Source organism: Fukomys damarensis, unplaced genomic scaffold (assembly GCF_012274545.1).
Source record: "Fukomys damarensis isolate Sample0158 unplaced genomic scaffold, DMR_v1.0_HiC HiC_scaffold_3, whole genome shotgun sequence".
Lineage (NCBI taxonomy): Eukaryota > Metazoa > Chordata > Mammalia > Rodentia > Bathyergidae > Fukomys > Fukomys damarensis.
In genome coordinates, this window is record NW_022900915.1 from 27,840,845 (window position 1) to 27,861,247 (window position 20,403).

General features: G+C 36.0%; 1 protein-coding gene across 1 annotated transcript in view; it reads left to right on the forward strand.

The window, feature by feature from the left end:
- The window catches only part of Slco4c1 (solute carrier organic anion transporter family member 4C1), a 62,276-nt gene that overhangs the window by 1,477 nt on the left and 40,396 nt on the right, over positions 1–20,403 (forward strand). Inside the window, exon 4 of the mRNA XM_010608656.1 lies at positions 3,149–3,412. Within this exon, the coding sequence (XP_010606958.1) occupies positions 3,149–3,412 (264 nt within the window). The remainder of the gene's footprint in view (positions 1–3,148; positions 3,413–20,403) is intronic.

Genomic DNA, 20,403 nt, shown 5'->3' on the forward strand with positions numbered 1-20,403 from the left:
CGCCCTCCGCCGCGCCGCTTCCTTCGCGCTCTGCCATCCGGCGTCCCGCAGCCGGCGGATCGGATCCCGGGAGGACTCCAGGAGCCTTCCTTCGCGAGCCTGTGCCGCGCGGCAGTCCGCTCTGCTTCCTAACAGCCTCCTTCTGCAGAGTCCTTTGTTAAAGGGACTTTTTTCGCTTTTTTTTTTTCAGCACAAATGAGCAATGCGTTTGCAGATAAGGGTAAAGCATCTGCTTTGCAAAGGAAATAAAAAGTGTGTAGGATGTGTTGTGCAGATTGGATAAGCGCACTCCAAGGGCAGCCTGGTGAGGACCCGCTCTTCAGACCGGCTTCCCGCCTGGGAAGACTGAGCCTTGTGGAGGCATTAGATTAAGCCCAATTAGGAGTCTCAGATTAAGTCTAGGTTTGAACCCTTCCCTAGGGGTAGGCAATCGGAGCCCGACGTGAGGGGTAGGTGGAGAAGGAATGGCCCCCTCCCAAGCAAGCACAGAGAAGGTCCTGGGGCTGGCCTGGCCTCCAGGGCGCCGGAAGGAAGGAATGAGAAATTACTCTCAGGTGACAAACCCAGGAGGGGTGGGGTTGAGGTGGGATGCCTTGAAGGCTTGCTCGAATTTAGTTTGGATTTGGTATGTAGATGTGTTTTGGTTGCCTAAGTCGTAGTCTCAAAATATTTTGATAAGTAGGCAAGGACTGATGGGAAGAAATGCACCCCAAGAAGTATTCTGGGGTTCAGGGGGTTAGAAGTTGCTCTTGTCCAAGTTAATGGGAAACTAAATCTAAGTGTATAGTTCTTGTTCTTATTTCCATTCCCCTCTCCAAGGAACTCCGTGTCCCTTGCTTTACCTGGGTTAAGTGTTATTCGTTGATAGCAAGTCTACTTCTGCTCTACTGTTGAAAATTTGCGCCTGAGTTATTCCTTTTCCACTTTTCTTGTCCCCACTAAAGTTTTCCTTCCATTAATATCTTGATGCTAGTTGTCCAAAAGCAGTGATTTGAAACATCTGTGTCAAGGGGTTGCACAGCTCATAAAATTGAACAGAAATGTCTTGTATTTTATTTTTTAAAAAGTACCCTCCCCCCGAAAAAGCTGGGTGTAGTGGTGCACATCTGTAGTGCCTGGAGCCTGAGGTAACGGGGTCACAAGTTTGACCCCAGCCTGGTCAACTTAGCAATTTAGGGAGACTCTGTGTCAAAATTTAAAAATATTAAGAAGGGCTGTAGCTCAGTGTGAAGGCCCCAGGGTCAGTCACCAGTACGATAAAAGAAAAATGAAACCTCGAAAATTTAGTATTAAGGCTATATCACTTGATATGCAATGTCAGATATTGTTTATAATTATTATTGAAGATAGTTGACACGCCTTAAAAATGTGTCATGTTTAGCGTGGAACCACATCTGTCCAGACGCAATTCAAAAGGCACAATATGGAATGAAAGCGAATTAATTACATGTTCCAGTTTAAGTTGGAAAAACTGAAAACATTTCCATGTATCTCAAACATGACCCCCAGAAAGACTGGCTTCATGGTATATTAATAGCTACTTAATTAGCGAAACAAAACTAGACACATTTTACTTAGTATTTCTAAAAAAAAGCCCCAGAGTTTACCGTAGTAGCACTTAACTTCCTAATGTGCTCCCTATTTCCATGGATTTACAATAGAAATAGTATGTTGTATTCTCGGAATCGATTTTAAAAGCAGTGTTCTTGGAATTTGTATAGTTTAAGATTCACTGAGGGATTCAAAGTACTAAAGTGCTAGTCTCCCAGAGGTGTTTCGACTTTATTTTTCAAAGACAATTTTTACCATAAAGGCAATGATTGTTAGTGGCTGATTATTAATCAGTGTGACAGGTGCGTTGGGAACTTGACTTTTGAATGGTGCAGTTGTCATATCGTCAGGTAAGTTCTCAGGAAAATGTCATTCCTAGGTACTATGGATACTTTATCTTGAAATCCCAGGAATTGTTAATCACTTTATAGTTCTATTACATTGTCATTAAAAGAAAATAATTTAAAAGTTGCTTTTATAACTCAATTCATTTTTTCATCTCCTTTCCCTTTTTATAGTCTTGATAAAGCAATTTGAGAGGGATTGTGACATGCAAACTCTAATAAATGATGATGAAAACAATTCTTAGTAGATCTTAAGTAAAGGGTATAACTAGTTAAAATTTAATCGGATTTTTTAATTTTCAATTTATAACAATGTTTATTTATTTATTTAATTTTTTATTTTTATTTATTTATTTTTAGTTTTTTGAGACAGGATCTCACTATGTAGTTGAGACTGACCTGGAACTCCTATGTAACTCACTACATAGCCCAGGCTGGTCTCGAATTCAGTGACCCTCCTGCCTCAGCCTCCTGAGTGCTGGGATTACAGGTGTGCGCCACCATGCCCAACTTATAACAATGTTTAAATGCTTACACATAATTTAGACTTTATCAGGGTAGGACATTTTCAAGTCAGTCAAAACTAAATTTTGAGTCTTTTCTTGTTTATATATTAGTCATTTATTATCAGTATGTGAGGTATAAATGTATTACTTAGCACATAATTTAGAATACTACTCAAAATAGGAATCCTAACTTGTGTTTTTATTTTTGCCCTAGAAACTTTTTAATGATAAATACAATTTCAAGAAAAGCTTTAGGGGAAAAAATATAGAGGTTTGAGAGTTTAAACTCTCCCTCTAAAACTAAGATAAGTGCTTCTTGTTGATAGACACGTTTAAGGCTTAGAAAACGAACATTATTGTCGTGGCTTGTGGGGTCACTTGTACTTTTTGTACCTTCCCCAGAGGTCTCCAGGGAAGTATACTACACTTGAAAATTCTCGCACATTGGCTCCGTGGTGGGACTGTACCAGTCTGACTTTTGCCATTTAAAGAAAAATGAATTAAGACCAATTAATTATGTAATGAAGATTAGCTTTGTTTATCATCTGAACATTTCTGAGTGAACAATTTAAAAAGCAAACTGATTTTCAAACTGGGTTTTCTTAATTTTGAAACTTTGAGACTTTTAAGACGTGCACATTTAAAAACAGCAAAAGAATTGAACAACCAAATTTTACAACATTGTGGTATGAAAATCTCTATAATGAAGTTATATCAATACTCATAGTTTCCTTTTCTCTCTTTTAGGTATAGTAGTAAATGGCCTAGTGAATATTAGCATTTCCACAATTGAGAAGCGCTATGAAATAAAGAGTTCCCTGACTGGCCTGATATCATCTAGCTACGATATCTCCTTCTGTTTGCTGTCTTTATTTGTATCATTCTTTGGTGAAGGAGGACACAAACCAAGATGGCTTGCATTTGCATCCTTTATGCTAGGACTGGGAGCACTTGTGTTTTCCTTGCCACAGTTTTTCAGTGGAGAATATCAGCTGGGGTCCATTTTTGAAGGTAAGTTTCTGTTGTGTTTTTGTTTGTGTGAATTGAAAGAAGTAGTGTAAAACCATACAGAACCTGCACAGAAGGTAAAACTTTCAGTCTCTTCCACCACCTACTGTGAATTGTGTAAGTCGATTATGGGGCTAGACTGAATGTTATTTGTCACGTCTGTGGCTCTCCAAGTTTTTAACCCTCTGATTCTCACTGCCCAAATCACACACTGTCTTCCTTAAAGAGAAGTAATTTGTTTTCTTTTGCAGGTGCAGTGAGGATTGGAGTTCTGAGATCTGTGGTTTTTCTTGTTGTGCTTTTCTTTGAAGTGCTTACAGTTCTGTGCCTTGAATATGTTGATTCTGAATTCGAGACAAAGAGAGGTGACCTTAATAGGAGCAGAATTTTTCCTGATCATTAAAACGAGCTCTACTTACAGCCCTAGCTTAGCGTGTTGCTCTGGTTTTGCTCTGGTTAGATGAAGTACATTATTCAAAGACTCAGAAAGGAAATTTAATTATTTAATTTTTCTTTTTAAAGAATTGTTTCGGATGGAATAACAGTTATGGTACTGCCAGAGGAATGTGCTAATGAAGGTACACCTTAACATTTTTATGTCCTTTCTGGGACTTAAAATAGCAAACACTGAAAAAGTTAGGAATGAAATCAAATGGTTTCAAATTAGAAAACCTTCCTGGTTTAGCAAAGTGAAGAAAAGGTTCAGAGTAAGAGGAAAAGAGAATGTGAGACTGTTGAATTATAGCTATTATTTTTAAACGTTAAGACTTTTATATTCATGTGCTAATATTAAAATTAATATTAAATAGTTGATCTCTCCCTATGCCAATTTCCCAATTATAAAATGACAAGTAGGATTATATTCTCAGTAAGAGGTGTATGTTATGCAGCATGGCTTTAGGGGTGCATTTATTCAGTGAAGAAGTTTCCTTTTGAAAGTAAAAGTACGACATGCAAGCAGATTGATAAATAGAGAATTCTTTAAAAAATATGATAGAGTTTGAAATGAAAGAAATAAGGAGAGCTGGTGCAGCTGTGAACAAGTGTAATTCCAGCATTCTCAGAACCTGAGGCAAGAGAATCAAGCCCAACCTGGGTAATTCAGCAGTTTAAGAAGAGCCTGTCACAAAATTAAAATGGGCTGGGGATGTAGCTGAGGACAAAGGCCCGGATTCAAGTTCCACTACTAAAAACCCCCAAAAAACCAAAAACAAGGAAATGTTACCAGTGGAAGTAGTACTTATGTAGATTCTAGTACATCTGTAAGACTGAACAAGATTACATTATATAACAGTGATACACGTGTAACCATGTTTATAGAAGCACAATTCTCTCATAGCTAAATTCTCTCATAGCTAAAATCTTGAAAGTGGCTATGTCTATCAACAGATGAATAGATAAAGAAAATGCATTTATGCACAGTGGAATACTACTCTGCTATAAAGAAGAATAAGTTTGAGCCATTTGTAGGCAAATAGCTGCACCTTGAGACTATAGTGTTAAATGCAATGAATTCAACATTCGATCTTAAATATGGTATGGCATGTCTTGCATGAGAAACCCAAATATAGGTAATAGAAAATGGGGAGATAGAGCTTTTGCAGATGGCTAAAGGGTCAAAAGATGTAAGGAGGGAAGAGAAGGGGACACAAAAAGAATTAAGGTGCTTGATGTGCATGTACCAACTCTCCATGAAAAATGTAATCATTGTGTATAGCAAACACTACTGAAAATAAAAAAGATTGCATTAAGTGTATTTGACTTAATTTTATTGGATGTACTTTTAGGAACAGGGTGCACTGTGTAGTACAATACCTTTGCAATGTAATCAGGAACGATCTAATCTTCCACACAAGAATGCGTATTAATACTGATTCTATGACAGTGAAAATGCCTTTGTGTTTGTAGCAGTTAGGTGGTGATCTCTTTGCTGCCCCTGGGTCCACACCCGTCCTGTTCTTCAAATGCCCTTTTTTCTTTTTCTTTTTGGTACCAGAGATAGAACTCTGGACCTTGTGAGATGGGTGACCGAACCACTGAGCTAATTCCCCGGCCCTAGATACCCTTTTTTAATAGTAAAAACAAACTGCTCAAAAGTCTCTGACTGTTTCAAAACTTCTCTTCCCGTACAAAAGCTTGTTGTGTCTTTCATGATCTTCTCAGTGTTATCTCGTGGCATGTACACCTTAGGGGATCACTAATCTAAACAGTTTCTAGTTCCCAAAAGTTAGTGGCCACAAATGAGGTTTATGTGAATGTATGAATGTGTGTGTGTGCACCAGAGATAAAGCAGAAATTGCTGAAGTCAAATCAGAAAGCTTTGGTACATTAGTGCTTACTGTGCAAGTTTTCATCAGATTTTTCTTGAACTAGTTTTTCTTTTTTTATTATTTTAGTATATTGGATTTAATAGATGATTGAAACTCGGGTTGCTCTTATATTATTCTGCAATTTATACAACAGATATTTGCTGTTATGGACTCTGCATGGTACTGAGGTGAGGGTAGTCAAACAGTCCCGTGCCATCTAGATTTTCTGTGCTAGTGGGAAGAGATGCACAATAATAAATGAAACTGAAGATTGAGGTTAGTGGATGGAAGGAACAAACTCAGTGAAATCACGGAGTACGTGCGGGTGAAGAGGTGGGCAGGTAAGGCAGCCGTAGTAACAACTGGGGAATGAGGAACCAGCCTCGAAAGATGTTTTCTGGGCTGGAGAAAACTTGATTAGGGCCCTGGGAAATGGGAAGAGCGTGGTGGCTTTTAGGCGCTGTCACTTTTAGCTGTGACCCTAGCAAGGGAGAATGTGGCATGACCAGAACTTGGAGAGACAGTTAGATGTCTTAGCCATTTAGATTTTCTTGGATTGCCGTGTATACTCTTGGAATAGTTTTAAACAGGAAATCTATGACCTTACTTGTGCTTTTAAATGACCATTTTGGCTTCTGTGATTGGAAGATGAGAGTAAATGGGAAGAAATGATTCAGGAAGTTTTTACTGTAGTCCAGGGGAAAGACAGTGGTTGCTGGCTATGGTTGGTAGTGGTAGAGATTTTAGAGGTGAAAGAGGTATGACTCACTGTTGTATTTAATGTGATCGAGGAATAATACTGACTCCTTTGTGTTTGGATTGACAACCGGCCTATGTATTACAATGTGCAAGACTAAGTAGAATAGAATTGAGAGTAAAAATAAAAAATTCGGGCTTGAACATAAGTCTGAGTCCCATGTTACATGCCCATGTTGCAGTATGTTTCCTCGTTATCTGAATCTGTAAGTCATTTATTAAGCTTAATTCCTAAAAATGCAAACACTGGATCTGAAGAGCTTCTTCATATGTAATGATTGGCTTTCAGGAAGGTGTATGCCAGAGGTTCTTCCACTCTCTCTGTGTGAGTGAATGTGCCTAACAGCCACTTTTGCATTCTTTTTCTCCCTTAAACTTTTTCTTGGATGGGTGTGGTGGCGCATGCCTGTAACCCCAGCACTCAGGAGGCTGAGTGCAGCAGCAGGATCATGACAGTTCAAAGCCAGCCTGGGCTAGATAGTGAATTCAAGGTGAGCCTGGAATAAATACATAATGAGAACCTGACTCAAAAAAAGGAAAAAAAAAAAACCATCTTTCTCTTAACAGAACTGCCATTGTTGGGTGTGTCTGTGTGTGTGTGTGTTTGTAGACTTTTACAGAATTTGGGACTATAGTTGCATCACACATCTACAAGAACACAGACATTTAGAAACAGGAAACATGTTAGAAATCACAAAGTCCTTCCTTTTAGGACAACTGATGAAGTGATTTCAGAAATGGTTAACAACAGCTAGAGCTCATCTTAGTTGTTATGCTTTGTATAATGTTTTTCAAATATCTGTGCTTGTAACTCATGATGTCGTTAGCCATATTGAATGATTTCAGTATTTTTTTTTTCCTCATTGAGTTTATCAGTACATTTTAGATATACAGTACAGTTGCATTCATCATTGGGATCTTGTACCTTTACATGACAGGTCTTGGTTCTCATTTTTTCCCCTTATCCCTGCCCTCCCTTCACCCACTCCTCCCTTCCCTATTTACAAACACTTTATTTCCATTTTTCATTTTCTCATGTTTTTTTTTCTTTCCCTTATTACCTTACTGATTTCAGTATTTTTACTAATTTAAACCATTTATTCCCCAATTTTAAGAAGTCAATTATAATAATCTGTACATTATTTAAAACCTACTACCCAAATAAATTAATCTACCTTTACATATTTGAGAACCTATAATCTAAATATGAATTATACACCTATAAGGAGAAGGAATGGGAAAGAAAACTGGACATTTAAGTGGGAAAGGGAAAACAAAGAAGTGGAAAGTTTCGTTTAAGTTAGAAGTAAGGGAATATACAGTTTTAAGTTCTGTGATACCATTAAAACATTTTATTAGCTGAAATTATACATTTCAAGTTTAACTTGAAATTTAAAGAAGTTTGTGTGAGTATGGCTGCTATTGTTTTTTGAATTCAAGAGAAAACAAAAGTTAGGGCCTCCTTTTGCTGAGGTCATCTCTTTAAGAGAGGATTAGAGTAATTTAATAGAGTAAGTACACGAAAACAGCATATGAAATATGATAAGCATGTATAATTCCCACAGGTGTGAGAGTAACACAGACAGAGGTTAGGAGTTAGCCAAAGGTAGAAAGGTGTGTTTGGAAAGAGCTTGACTTTTCTATTGCATTATTATTTTTTTAAAAGTAGGTTTGGTAGAAAGCTTTTTGTGTTTGGTTTTTGTTTTATTTCAAAGCCTTCACACTGAGCCACTTTCCCAGCCTTTTTTTTTTCCTTTTCTATCTTTATTAAGCTCATTGGTACATTTTAGGTATACAACACAGTTACATTCATCATTGGGATCTTGTATCCTTACATGATATATCTTGGTTCTTATTTTTCCCCATTCCCAGACCTCTTTTCACCCCCTCCACCTTTCCCTATTTACAAAGACTTTGTTTCCATGATTTTTTTCTTTTCTCGTATTTTTTCTTTTCCCTTTTTCCCTTTTCCCTACTCCTCCTACTTCCCCTACTTCTGTAGACCTTTTCTTCCTATTATACAATATCAATTACATATTTGATCCTTATTTACTTTTAAATTTTCACACCAGATAAACTATTCAGTATTTATACCTGTGTGTCCTACTAATTTCACTTAAGAGTATCCACTTAGATTTAATGTTTTGAGTTTTTTTATTCTTTATGGCTGAGTAGTACTCCATTTTATATATTAAAAAAAAACAAAACAACATATCTTCTTTATCCAGTCTCCAGTTGATGGGCAATTGGACTGTTTCCACATTTTAGCTGTTATAAACTGTTACAAACATGGGTGAGCATATATCACTGTGGTACGATTCTTTTAATTTGTTTGGGAAGACACCCAGCAGAGGAATAGCTGGGTAAAATCAGACCTCTAATCCTAGTTGTTAGAGGTTTCTCCGTATAGATTTGCACACTGGTTGCACCAGTTTTCACTCCCACCAACAGTGGAGAAGGGTTCCTATCTCCCCACAGCTCCACCAGCATTTGTTATTGGTCATTCTTTCTGGGGTGAGATGGAATCTCAGTGTTCTTTTCATGTGCAAGTCTCGAATAATCAGTGGTGTTGAACATTTTTTCATATGTTTTTTTGCTGTTTTTACTTCTTTGAGAAATGTGTGTTCATTTCAGATGCCCATTTTTGAATTAGGTCTTTATGCTTGGGGATCTGATTTTTTAAAGTTCTTTATATATTCTAGATAGTAGTCCTTTGTCTGAGGAGCAGCTGGTAAAATTTTTTTTCTCACATTGCAAGTTTTCTCTTAGCTCTGCTTGTGATTTCTCTGAAAGTGCAGAAGCTTTTTAAAAAGATGAGATCCCAGTTGTTGATTCTTTGTGCTAGTTCCTGTGCTATTGATGATTTGTTCATAAAGTCTTTTCCTATGCTGATGTCTTCAAGAGTTCTACCTAATTTATCTTACATCAAGTTTAGTGTTTCTGTTTTAATATTTATATCTTTATTCTACTTGGATTTTAGTTTAGCTCATGGTGAAAGATAGGGGTCTAGCTTTAATCTTTGGTAAGTTGAAATCCAGTTTTTCCAACACTGTTTATTAAAGAAGGTGTCTTTCCTCCAGTGTGGATGGTTGGCTCCTTTGTCAAAGATGATGTAGCTGAGTGTGTCAGGAGTTGTTTCTGAATCTTCTAATCTGTTCCTCTGATCTTCAGGTCTATTTCTTATCATCTTCATTTAACTTTGGTAATTCACATGTATCTAGAAATCTGTTCACTTCTGTGTTCTCCATTTTATTAGAGTATAGCTTCTCGAAGTAAATTCTGATGATCCTCTGGATTTCTGCTGGATCTGTTGTGACTTCACCATTTTCATTCCCAATTGCATGAATTTGTGCTTTCCTTTTTTATTTTTGATAAGGTTGGTTAAGGGTTTATCAATTTTATTTATTCTTTCGAAAAACTAACTCTTTGATTCATTGAGTTTTTTGTATCATTCCCTTAGTTTTTCATTTTTTGAGACAGAGTCTCCACTATATAGCTTAGTCTTTCCTTGAACATACTATATAGCTTAGGCTGGCCTCAAACTTCCTGTGATCCTCCTGCCTCAGCCTCTCAGAGTTCTAGGATTACAGGCCTGTGGCACCATACCCTGAAGAATAAACTTCTTTTAAGGGAAGCGAGAGCCATAAAAATGGTGATCATAAGGTTTAGAAATGACTGTCTTGAAAGAAAATGAATAATTTTTTCACAGGGAAGCGTTGGTTGTTATTAGCTATGAAAAAAGGAAATATTAAAATTAAGTGGTACAAACACTTTTGAGGCATTATTTTTGTACAGGTTATCTTAAAAATGGAAAAGTACTGTAAAACATTTTCAAATCATATTTGACACTTTAAAAAATTATTTTTAGTCAGATGATCTTTATGAAATCAGTGAACTTGCATGGAGAAATATAAAATACAATAATAAAAATTTCTATAAAGCATTTAAAAAAGTGGAAATTGGCATAATTTTGGAATTAGAAAAGTACAATTTCAAACCTTTCTCTGGGTGACATGCTTTGTTTCTTCATGTGCTAAAATAGTAACAAAATTAATACTTTAAGAATTATAGTGAGGATTAAATGAGATAATTTACACAATTCAACAAATAGCACAATCTCTAGATTTAGGTAAGTGTTCGATAAATGGTAGATTTCATGGTTTGGGTGTTTTTGTTCTTTGTTGTTGAAACTGATAGTTTCTCTGCAGTAGCTCTCTAGGTTGTTCTGATTTTCTTCTGTAGTTCCCAAAAGACTGACTTCATTGACTCATTAATTTTAGCACTCACTATATGTTTGCTCAGAGTAGATCTTTGTACTGTGCCAGAGATACAGAGCATAATATGGCACAGAGAGCTCTGACTCTATGAGACTTACACATCATGGAAATAAAGCAGTATTACACGATATATTTGATATCAATCACTTAGCTAAAGTGACGGTCGAGTGTTACAAAGCGGAAGTCCAGGGTGCTGGAGAGTTTAGTAGCAGAATCACATCCTGTCTGAGTTGGGAGTGAATGGAATCAAGGAAGACTTTCGAAGGCACTGACCTACTCACTGAGCTGGGAGGCTGAGCAGCAGTCCTGGGTGTTGGACAAGTGTGTTTTCCTTCACACTGTTCATCAGACGGGTGCAGCACAGGCTCACACACACCATTGCGGAGGTAATCAGAACAGAGTAAAAGGGAGAACGTTGAGCATTGTTACCTCGCTTCAGCAATATGGACACCAAATCTGAATTTTTCATCTTTCAGAGAACTTGTATTAAGACAGGAAGATGTGTTAACACCAATTGTCCCCCTGTAATATTGAATTCTGGAACAGCATAAAATAAGCTATGTGTCATGAAGAATAGTCAGGCAATATGGATTTGACATGAAGGGTATTTACATTTAATGCAAGTACTACCAAGGTTTCTCGGTTTAGCCTTGGATATGTGTGTCTGTGTGTATTGTGAATGGGAGAGAATTAAAAACGTATTATTTTTCATTTGAGATGCATATTGTTACCTTAACATATTAGCAATATATATTTTCAATATTTAAAATGCAACAAATAAATCTTTATCATGTACATTTTGTTTTCATCCAAGCACTATTTAAATCCTTTTGAATATGTATTAATGTTATTAAGCAACTAGTCTTTTTGTCTCTTTGAGAGTCTGGGAGAATAGTCATTTTCAAATACCAAGGAATTGTAAGCAAACAATTTCTAAGGGGGTGAAGGGAGGGTAGGAACAAAGGGAAAAATGAGAACCAAGACCTGTCATGTAAAGGTACAAGATCATAATGAATGTAACTGTACTGTATCCCTAAAATGTACCAATAAACCCAATAAAAAAATTTTTTTAAAAAGAAAACAATTTCTAAACCCAGTATTTTTAAAAAATTGAACATGGTCCCCTAAATTGTATTGTTTCTATTTTTTCTCAGGAAAAGGTAACTTTCAAAGATATAGATTCCCATTTAGCTGCAGCAGTAAGTTTCTAAGGCTTCTGAAGTAGTATTTTTGAGAGAATTCAACACAAAAGACTTTGCCAGTGCTAAGTAACTGTGTTAACAAGCTTTGCTAAGGAGATGATTAAAGAGTCAAAGTTGGACTTAATTTTTGGTTCCCATTTTTTCTTTTGTCTTGTATTATTAAAAGATAATTTTTCTTGTTCATTTTTAAATATACAATACATGTTTAGACTGGAGAAGAATGGGCTGAAGAATGTTAGAGTTTTTCAGCTACTAATTCAAAACAATGCTTTAATTTTTCCTAGTCTTCGGGAGTTTTTCCTTTTTTCCTTTATGCAAATCAATACTTTTGGTTTTTGTATTTCAATCAGATTGCGATTGGAATGAATTGGAAAAGGAAGAGAACTGATGTATTAGAATACATAATGTTATAATGAAGCAAATATTTTACATTTAGATTTAATATACACAATAACAGGGCTGAAACTAACTTTTAGGAACCGTGCTGTACCTGAAGTTGTCGTGACAGATTAAAAGCACTTCAGTCCCCCTAACTTCTCAGATAAAATGAGTCACCCTTGGTGGTTTGTTTCATTTAATGCTGCCCCTTCAAGTTTCTGGTTTAGTAAGTCTGCACGAAGACTCAGCAATCAATATTTTTTAAAAAATAGCTACTCAGATTGTCTTAGTCCAATTTAGGAAATACGTGTCCCACTTATTATCTGATTATTTTGTGAGGCATTATTCAACCTGAGACACACAGGAAAAGGTTTCTTTTCATCTCAGGATTATTGTTTTATGTTTTCCCATAAATAAGGAGCTTCACAACTGTCATGAAATACTAAGTGTGCTAATTTTGCCAGTTTTGTTGGAATTCAAATGCTCAAACTTCTGAAAGCGATACTTAAGACACATTAGTGCAAACTCCGTTTTGCTCCTAAGGTGTAGACAGAAGTTTAACAAAATCCATGGCCCTCTACCAAAGAAAAGAAAATCCTAGCATTTCCCAAAGCACGGTCAATAGGATATTAGTTTCTAGAGATATTAAGAGTACATTAAAATATATATTCCATGCTTGAATGAGTTTGGGGGGGGATGAAAGTTATACAGGTGTGTTTACCTCATCACTGTAGAAGCAGTGACATTTTGGGAATCTTTAGTGGAAGGTATGACCCGTAGAGTTTGAAGTCACGGACAAGCCAGGTTCATCTCCTTTCATTTCCTCACTGACTCTTTGCTCTTTCAAGTAAGTGCCTTGAGAAAATCTGCTCTATGCTGACTTGGGCCTAAGGATGTGCTTTTGAAAGCTCTGCTGATTTTAGAATAGTTTGTGAGGTGGGTGAGGTGCTCAAAGAAATATCAGACAGGAAGTGAACTAATGGAGCCCCGGCACGAGGCGTTGTTAGGCGTCTCGTGATTTGGATTTCCCCGGGGAAGCTAGGTAATGGCAAAGTCAGCTTACAGCTCTCAGTCTACCTTTTTCAAAACCGGGGCTACAAAATAATGGAGAACTTTCGTCTTTCTGTCTCTCTCTCTCTGCACTAAGTTAGGAAGAATTTTATTTAGTGATCAGAGACAAAAGTCACTTGTCCTAAATAACCTTTGTGGGTAACATTCAGGATCAGGAAAATTTGCATTGCAAGAAAGAAACCTAAAATGAGAAGCGTGTTGGGATATAGTAGCGAAGTACTTTCACAGTGTACTTTTGGTTTTTGTCATCATCACTTACTCATGTGTTTCACTACCGTACTTGTAACACAGCGCTAAAAGGCAAGGTTCTTATTGGATGGCCCGCATTTATCTTCCCAGATAAAGTGATAGGGTATCAGGTAGGGTATCCTGATGGGCCATGTGCTAAGTTGTGTCTAACGTAATATGGGAGGCAATGATTGAGCATTTTTTTTTTTAACTTTCTCAAAACTATTGGTAAAAATGTGGTTGTGGCAAGGAAAAAAAAAAGAGGAAATTCTATTTTCTTAGTCATAGTTCTTAAAAATGTGTAAATTGGCCAATGGGAGTTTTATGTATTTTCTCCTGTTTCATTTTAATGCTATTGCATATTACGTCTACTGAAAGTATGCAACAATATAAGCAGAGATATTAGGGTCAGGCAGAAATGAGTTTAAATTTTTATTTGCACACTGTATGATAGAACCGTGTAACCCTAGGCAAGTTTCTTGCAAATATAATCGGTAATAATCCCCACTGCCTCAGGAAGATTAGACATCACAGTGATGAAGCATTGTCAGGAACATAGTAAGTGCTTATTAAATAGTAGCAATGATGAGCAATAATGTTCTTAACAATCAATTAATAGATTTAAAATATTTGTCAGTTATTGGCAGTGGTACTCATTTGATAATGTAAGTAAGCAAAAATCTTTGCATATAGGATATTTTTTTTTCTAGGTGCAGCTTGGTCCTGACATATCTCCAGTTTGGCCAAACACTTGCAAAGTAGCACATTATAATACATTTTAGTTAGATATGTTTCCAGAGTTTTATTCTTGTGAGTTATGAAAATAGGTTTATTTGGTACAGCTCATATAACTGGGTTTGTTTATTATAACATATTTAAATACTGCTTATTTATTTACTTATTTATTAGACAGGGCCTTGCTTTGAAGTTCAGGCTGGGCCTGAACTCACTGCATGGCCCAGACTATCCTCCTGCCTCAGCCTCCCAAGTTCTGGGATTATAGGCCTGTGCCACCATGCCCAGTGATATTTATTGCAATACTTATTGCTTTTTAAAACCACCAAGCTGCTGCTGAAGTATCTTTTTATGATTTTAAGCATGAAATATACTTTCAAAGACATTTAGAAGGTAGAAAAGCAAGGTAAAGATAAAATAAGGAGAGAAAGACTTCTCATCATATGGCAACATCACTTATTTTTTTAAATAAATTTTATTTTATTCCATTCCCCCATTCCAGATCCTTCCCCTCTCCATGTACAGAAGCTTTGTTTCCAATTTTCCCCTGTATTTGCCCTTTTTTTCTTATCCCTCCCTTCATCCTCCCTTGTCCCCCTTCCCATTTGAACACTATCTCCCCATTTCAGAATTATTGACTATTAAGGTTCTCAGTCTTTTAAAACACATGTACAGGTACATATATTCACTAACAGTCAAGGTGTGATTATGTCACATGGTCATTAACAGACAATGGCACACACACTCACACCCACACACTTGTACTAACATTCACACATTCACACACACATTTAAAACACTTGTTTAAAATGTAAAACTTGAGCCAGGCATGGTGGCACATGGCTGTAATACCAGAATCTAGAAGGTTGAGGCAAGAGGCCTGAGTTCAAGGCCAGGCTAGACTACATAGTGAGTTAAAGGCCAGCCTGAACTACATAGTGAGATCTTGTGTTAAAAAAAAAATAACATAGCATAAATCTGGGCTGGAGATATGGCTTAATGGTAGAATGTTTGCCTAGCACATATGAGGTACTGGATTCAATCATCAGTACTGCCCCCCCAAAGCTTGAATTTGGGTATCTATGTTATTTATGTGAAATATATATTGGACACCATTTTACATTAGTAAAGATAAAACTGCATAGTCTTTTTTTTTTTTTTTTTTTTTTTTTGAGACAGGGTCTCACTATGTAGTTCAGGCTGACCTTCAACTGACTATGTGTTGCAGGCTGGCCTCAAGTTTATGGTGACCCTCCTGCTTCAGCCTCCCGACTGATGGGATTACAGGTGTGCACCAACACATCTGGCAGAGCTATATAACCTTTAATCAACCGTCCTTTGTTTTTTATTAATACATTTTATGTTCTGGATAGAGAGGCTCTGTGGGTCACTGAAGACATTTTGGGTAATACTGAGAAGTGGAAAAAGAAAGCAATTATGGTCATTTTCACAGAGAAAGCAATTTGGGGATTATATGATGCTTTTACTTGACTATATTTTTATAAAGTTAACATATTTTAGAAATTATTATTCTTACATAGTTTTATATTGTAACCATTTTTATAGATTAAGTATGTTTACTTAAAGAGATTTTCATTAATTCCCTGATTATTATTTAATTTTTTTCTCTTTCAGTAATGATGTGTATGTAGCCTTTGAAAAGTCCAGAGTCTCTGAGTATTTATCAAGTTGTCGTGTTTATCAATTGATCCCCCCTCTCTATTACCGATCAATAGTCTGTGGTATGGATATACTGACATTTATTTAGCCATTTTCTTGTTGAGACATCTGGGTAGTTCTTTGCTATTGATTATTACAAATAAAGATATGAATGTTGAAGTGCTTATTTTAAACCATTTTTATTTCAATAATATATGTTTGTAGCACGTTATGATCACACTGGTCCTGGGGAGATATTACATGCACAAAACACATCTTAATTCTTTGATTTTTTTTTTTTTTTTTGTATCAGGGATTGAACTCAGGTCCTTGCACTTGCAAGGCAGGCAGCAGAACCACTGAGCTAAATCCCCAGCCCAACACATCTTAATTCTTTTTCAGTCCCTTTCCTATTCCTTCCCTCTATCTGTCACTCCCTCCATCTCTTAGTCTTCTTTGCATTTGCCAAAGATCTATCTCTTTGTTTCCTGTTTTCTATCTTTTATTTTGCTCTTTAATTTATTTATATTTTGAATTTCTCATGTGAGAGAGACCGTGCGATATTGAAGCATGTGTCTCTGACTTATTTCATTTAACATTATGGCCTCAGAGTGCATCCATTTTCCTACAGATGACTATAATTTATTCTTCCTTACAGCAGAATAAATTAGAGCATTGCCTATAAATACCACATTTTACTTACACATTTACTATTGGTGAGCACATAGGTTGCTTCAAAGATTTAGCTATTATGAGGTGTACTGTTTTATATGGGTATGCACGTATCATTGTAATATGATGTCTTTAACTCTTTTGGAAAGATACCCACTAAGGGACTAGCTGGATTGAATGAAATTTCTATTTTTAGTTTTTGAGGAACCTCCATGCCGATTTCTATGGTTGCTGTCCTAGTTTGCATGCTCATCAACAGTGTAGGAGGATTCTGTTTGCCCCCTAACCTTGCTGGCATTTGTTATGAAATGATTTATTGATGATGGCCATTCTTTATAGAGTAAGGTAGAATTTCAGTGTTTTAATTTGCATTTCGCTAATGGCCAGAGAGATTGACAATTTTTTTCATGTATTTGTTGGGCATTTGTATTTCTTTTTCTGCTAAATGTCTCTTCATTTCAATTGCCTTTCTTTATTGGGTCTTATTTTTGGGGGAGGGGATCTACTTCTTTCAAGGTCTTAATATATTCTAGATAGTAGCACTTTGACTGAAGTGTAGCTGGCTTTTTAAAAAAACTATTCTGTAGGTAATTATTCTCTTTATTCTATTGGTACTTTTCTTTGCTGTGCAGATTTTTATTTTGGCATAATACCATTTATTGATTCTTGAAGTTGTTTCTCAAGCAATTGGGCTCTGTTCATAAAGCCTTTGCCTGTTCCTATATCTTTAAGAGTTTTACCTATTTTAATCTTCCGACATATTAAATGTTTCTGTTTTAATATTAAGATTATTGATCCATTTTTTTATTTTAGTTTAGTTCATGGGGAGAGAGATGGCTCTAAATTCAATCTCCTGCATATGTACAGTTAGTTTTCCCAGCAACATTTGCTACAGAGATAATCTTTGTTCTAGCATATGTTTTTGTCCTCTTAGTCAAAGATCAGAGGGCTGAATGTGCCTAGTATTGTTTCTGCATCCTCTGTTCTATTCTATTCATCCACGTCTGTCTTTATGCCAGTACCATGCTGTTTTTAATCACTGTAGCTCTAAGTTTAACTTGAAACCTGGGATTGTGAGGCATCCTGCTTTGCTCTTGTTGCTGTGGATTACTTTTGCTTACTCTGGATCTCTTCAGGTTCCATCTGAATTTCAGGCTTGTGTTGTCCAGATAGGGGAGAAATGCTGTTGGTATTTTGTTTGGGATTTTATTTAATTCATATATCAGTTTTGGAAGCTTGGCTGTTTTGGCAATATCAGTTCCTCCTAAACAGGAACAAGGGAGAGCTTTCCATTTTCTGATGTCCTCTTCAGTTTCCTTTTCAGAGTACTGCTAGTTTTCATTATAGAGGTCTTTTGCTTCCTTAGTTAGGTTAATTCCTAAGTATTTAATTTTTCTTGAAGCTACTGTGAATAGTATTATTTTCCTAATTCTATGAATTTTTGTGTGTTGATTTTGAATCTTGCTACCTTGCAGAATTTCTTAGTTTTAGGATCTTTTTGTGTAAGTTTTTTAGGTGTTCTATGTAAACAAATTAGATCATCTGTGAATAAAGATAGTTGACTTCTTCCTTTCCTATAGGCATCTGCTTTTACCTGTCTTACCTGATTGCTTGGGCTAAAATTCCAACTACTACATTAAACAGGAAAGGTGATAGTGAACATCCTTATGTATGATGTTCGCGGTAGTTTTTTTCTGATAAAGATAAAGTCTTTCTATGCCTATTTTCTTCAGGGTTTCTTTCACATATGGATGTTGGATTTTGCCAAAGGCTTTTTCTGCACCTGTTGAGATGATCATGCAAATGTTGAACCATCCTTGCATCCCTGGGATAAACCCTACTGCGACATAAATTTTAATAATTTGTTGCATCCTATTATCTAGTATCTTGTTGAGGATCTTTGCATCTATGTCATAAAGAAATTAGTGCATAATTTTCTTTTTTATGTGAATCCTTATCTGGTTTTGGAATCAGAGTAATGCTAGCCTCCAGGACTGACTTTGGGAGTACTCCATGCCTTTCAATTTCATTAAAGTGTTTATAGAGTATTGGAAAAGGATCTTTCCTGAATTTCTTGTAGAATTCTCTCAGTTAGTAGATTCTTTTATTACTTGCTTTAATTTCTTTACCGAACACTATATTATTTAGCATTTTTATGTCCTCATAGTCAAGTTTTGATATTTCATATGCATCTATGAATTTATCCATTACTTCTGAATTCTCCATTTTATTGGAGTAAAGGTTTTCAAAGCAGCTATTTACATCCATAGAGTTGGGAATTTGCCTTCTTTTTTTTTTTTTTTTTTTTTTTTTTTTTTTGGTACCAGGGATCGAACTCATTACCTTGCACTTGTGAGGCAGGTGGTGGTACCACTGAGCTAAATCCTGCCTTGTTTCTAATTGCACTGAATTGCAATTAGAATTGCATGTTCTTTTCTTTCCTTTTTTTTTGGTAAGATTAGCTAAGAGTTTTGTTATTTTGCTTATTCTTTTGAGGAACCAGATTTTTAATTTTCATTGGTCCTTTGTAGTATTTTTTATGTCTCACTTTCATCAATTTCTGCTCTAAACTTTATAATTTCAGTGTACTGGCTTTGGATTTAGATTGTTCATATTTTTCTAGGACCTTAAAGAGCATCATTAGGTTATATTTTCAGTTATATATCTATTTTTCTGATGTGGACATTCACAGGTATAATTTTTTCTTAGGACTGCTTTCATTATGTCTCATAGGCTTGGCATTTTGTACTGGGATTATTGTTTGATTCCAGAAATGTCTTTTTTCTTTTCTTTTCTTTGTTTTGTTTTGTTTTGTTTTGGTACTGGGGATTGAACTCCAGTCCTTGCACTTGCCAGGCAGGTGGCAGAACCACTGAGCTAAATCCCCGACCCTAAACTGTCTAATTTCTTCCTTCATTTCTTCTGTGATCCACTATTATTCAAAAATGTATTGTTTAATCTCTATGCATTTACATAATTTCTGTGGTTTCTTTTGCCATTGATTCCTTTCATTGTACTCTGATCTGATAATATGTATGGATAATTTCTACTTTTTGTATTCAAGCATGCTTAGGTTAGTATGTATTTTGTTTTTGAGACAGTTTCTTGTGCTGCTGAGAAGATATGTCAGTGGTGAGAGGAATGCTGTACATAACAAATTCATTAGTTTGAAGGTGTGGTTCAACTCTGATATTTCTTGTTTGTTTGTTTGTTTGTTTTTGCCTATTTGGGTTAGAGGGGTATCGAAGTCCCCCATTATAATTGTGTTAATGTTTATCTGATGGGCCGATAGTGTTTTATGTCCAGTAGTGTTTATGAAGTTGGATGTGCCAAGGTTCAGTGCATATATGTGTGTAATTATCTCTTCCTGTTAGATTGTTCCATTATCCAATATATAACAAACCTCTTTGCCTCTTCTCATCAGTTCTGGCTTGCAGTGCATTTTGTCTGTAAATACGATAGTTATTCCTGTTTATTTCCAGACTCCTGTTGTGTAGAATATTGTTTTTCATCCTTTGATTTTTTTCTGTTTGTGAATTTCAATTTTGATTAAATATGTTTCTTGGATACAGCATATCTTTGGGTTTGTTTTGTTATCCAGTCTCCCACTCTGAGTCTTTTGATTGGGGAATGGAAATATTCACATTGAGAGTCATTACTAGAATTTATTGACATTATTGCCTTTGAATTATTTTCTAGTTGCTGAT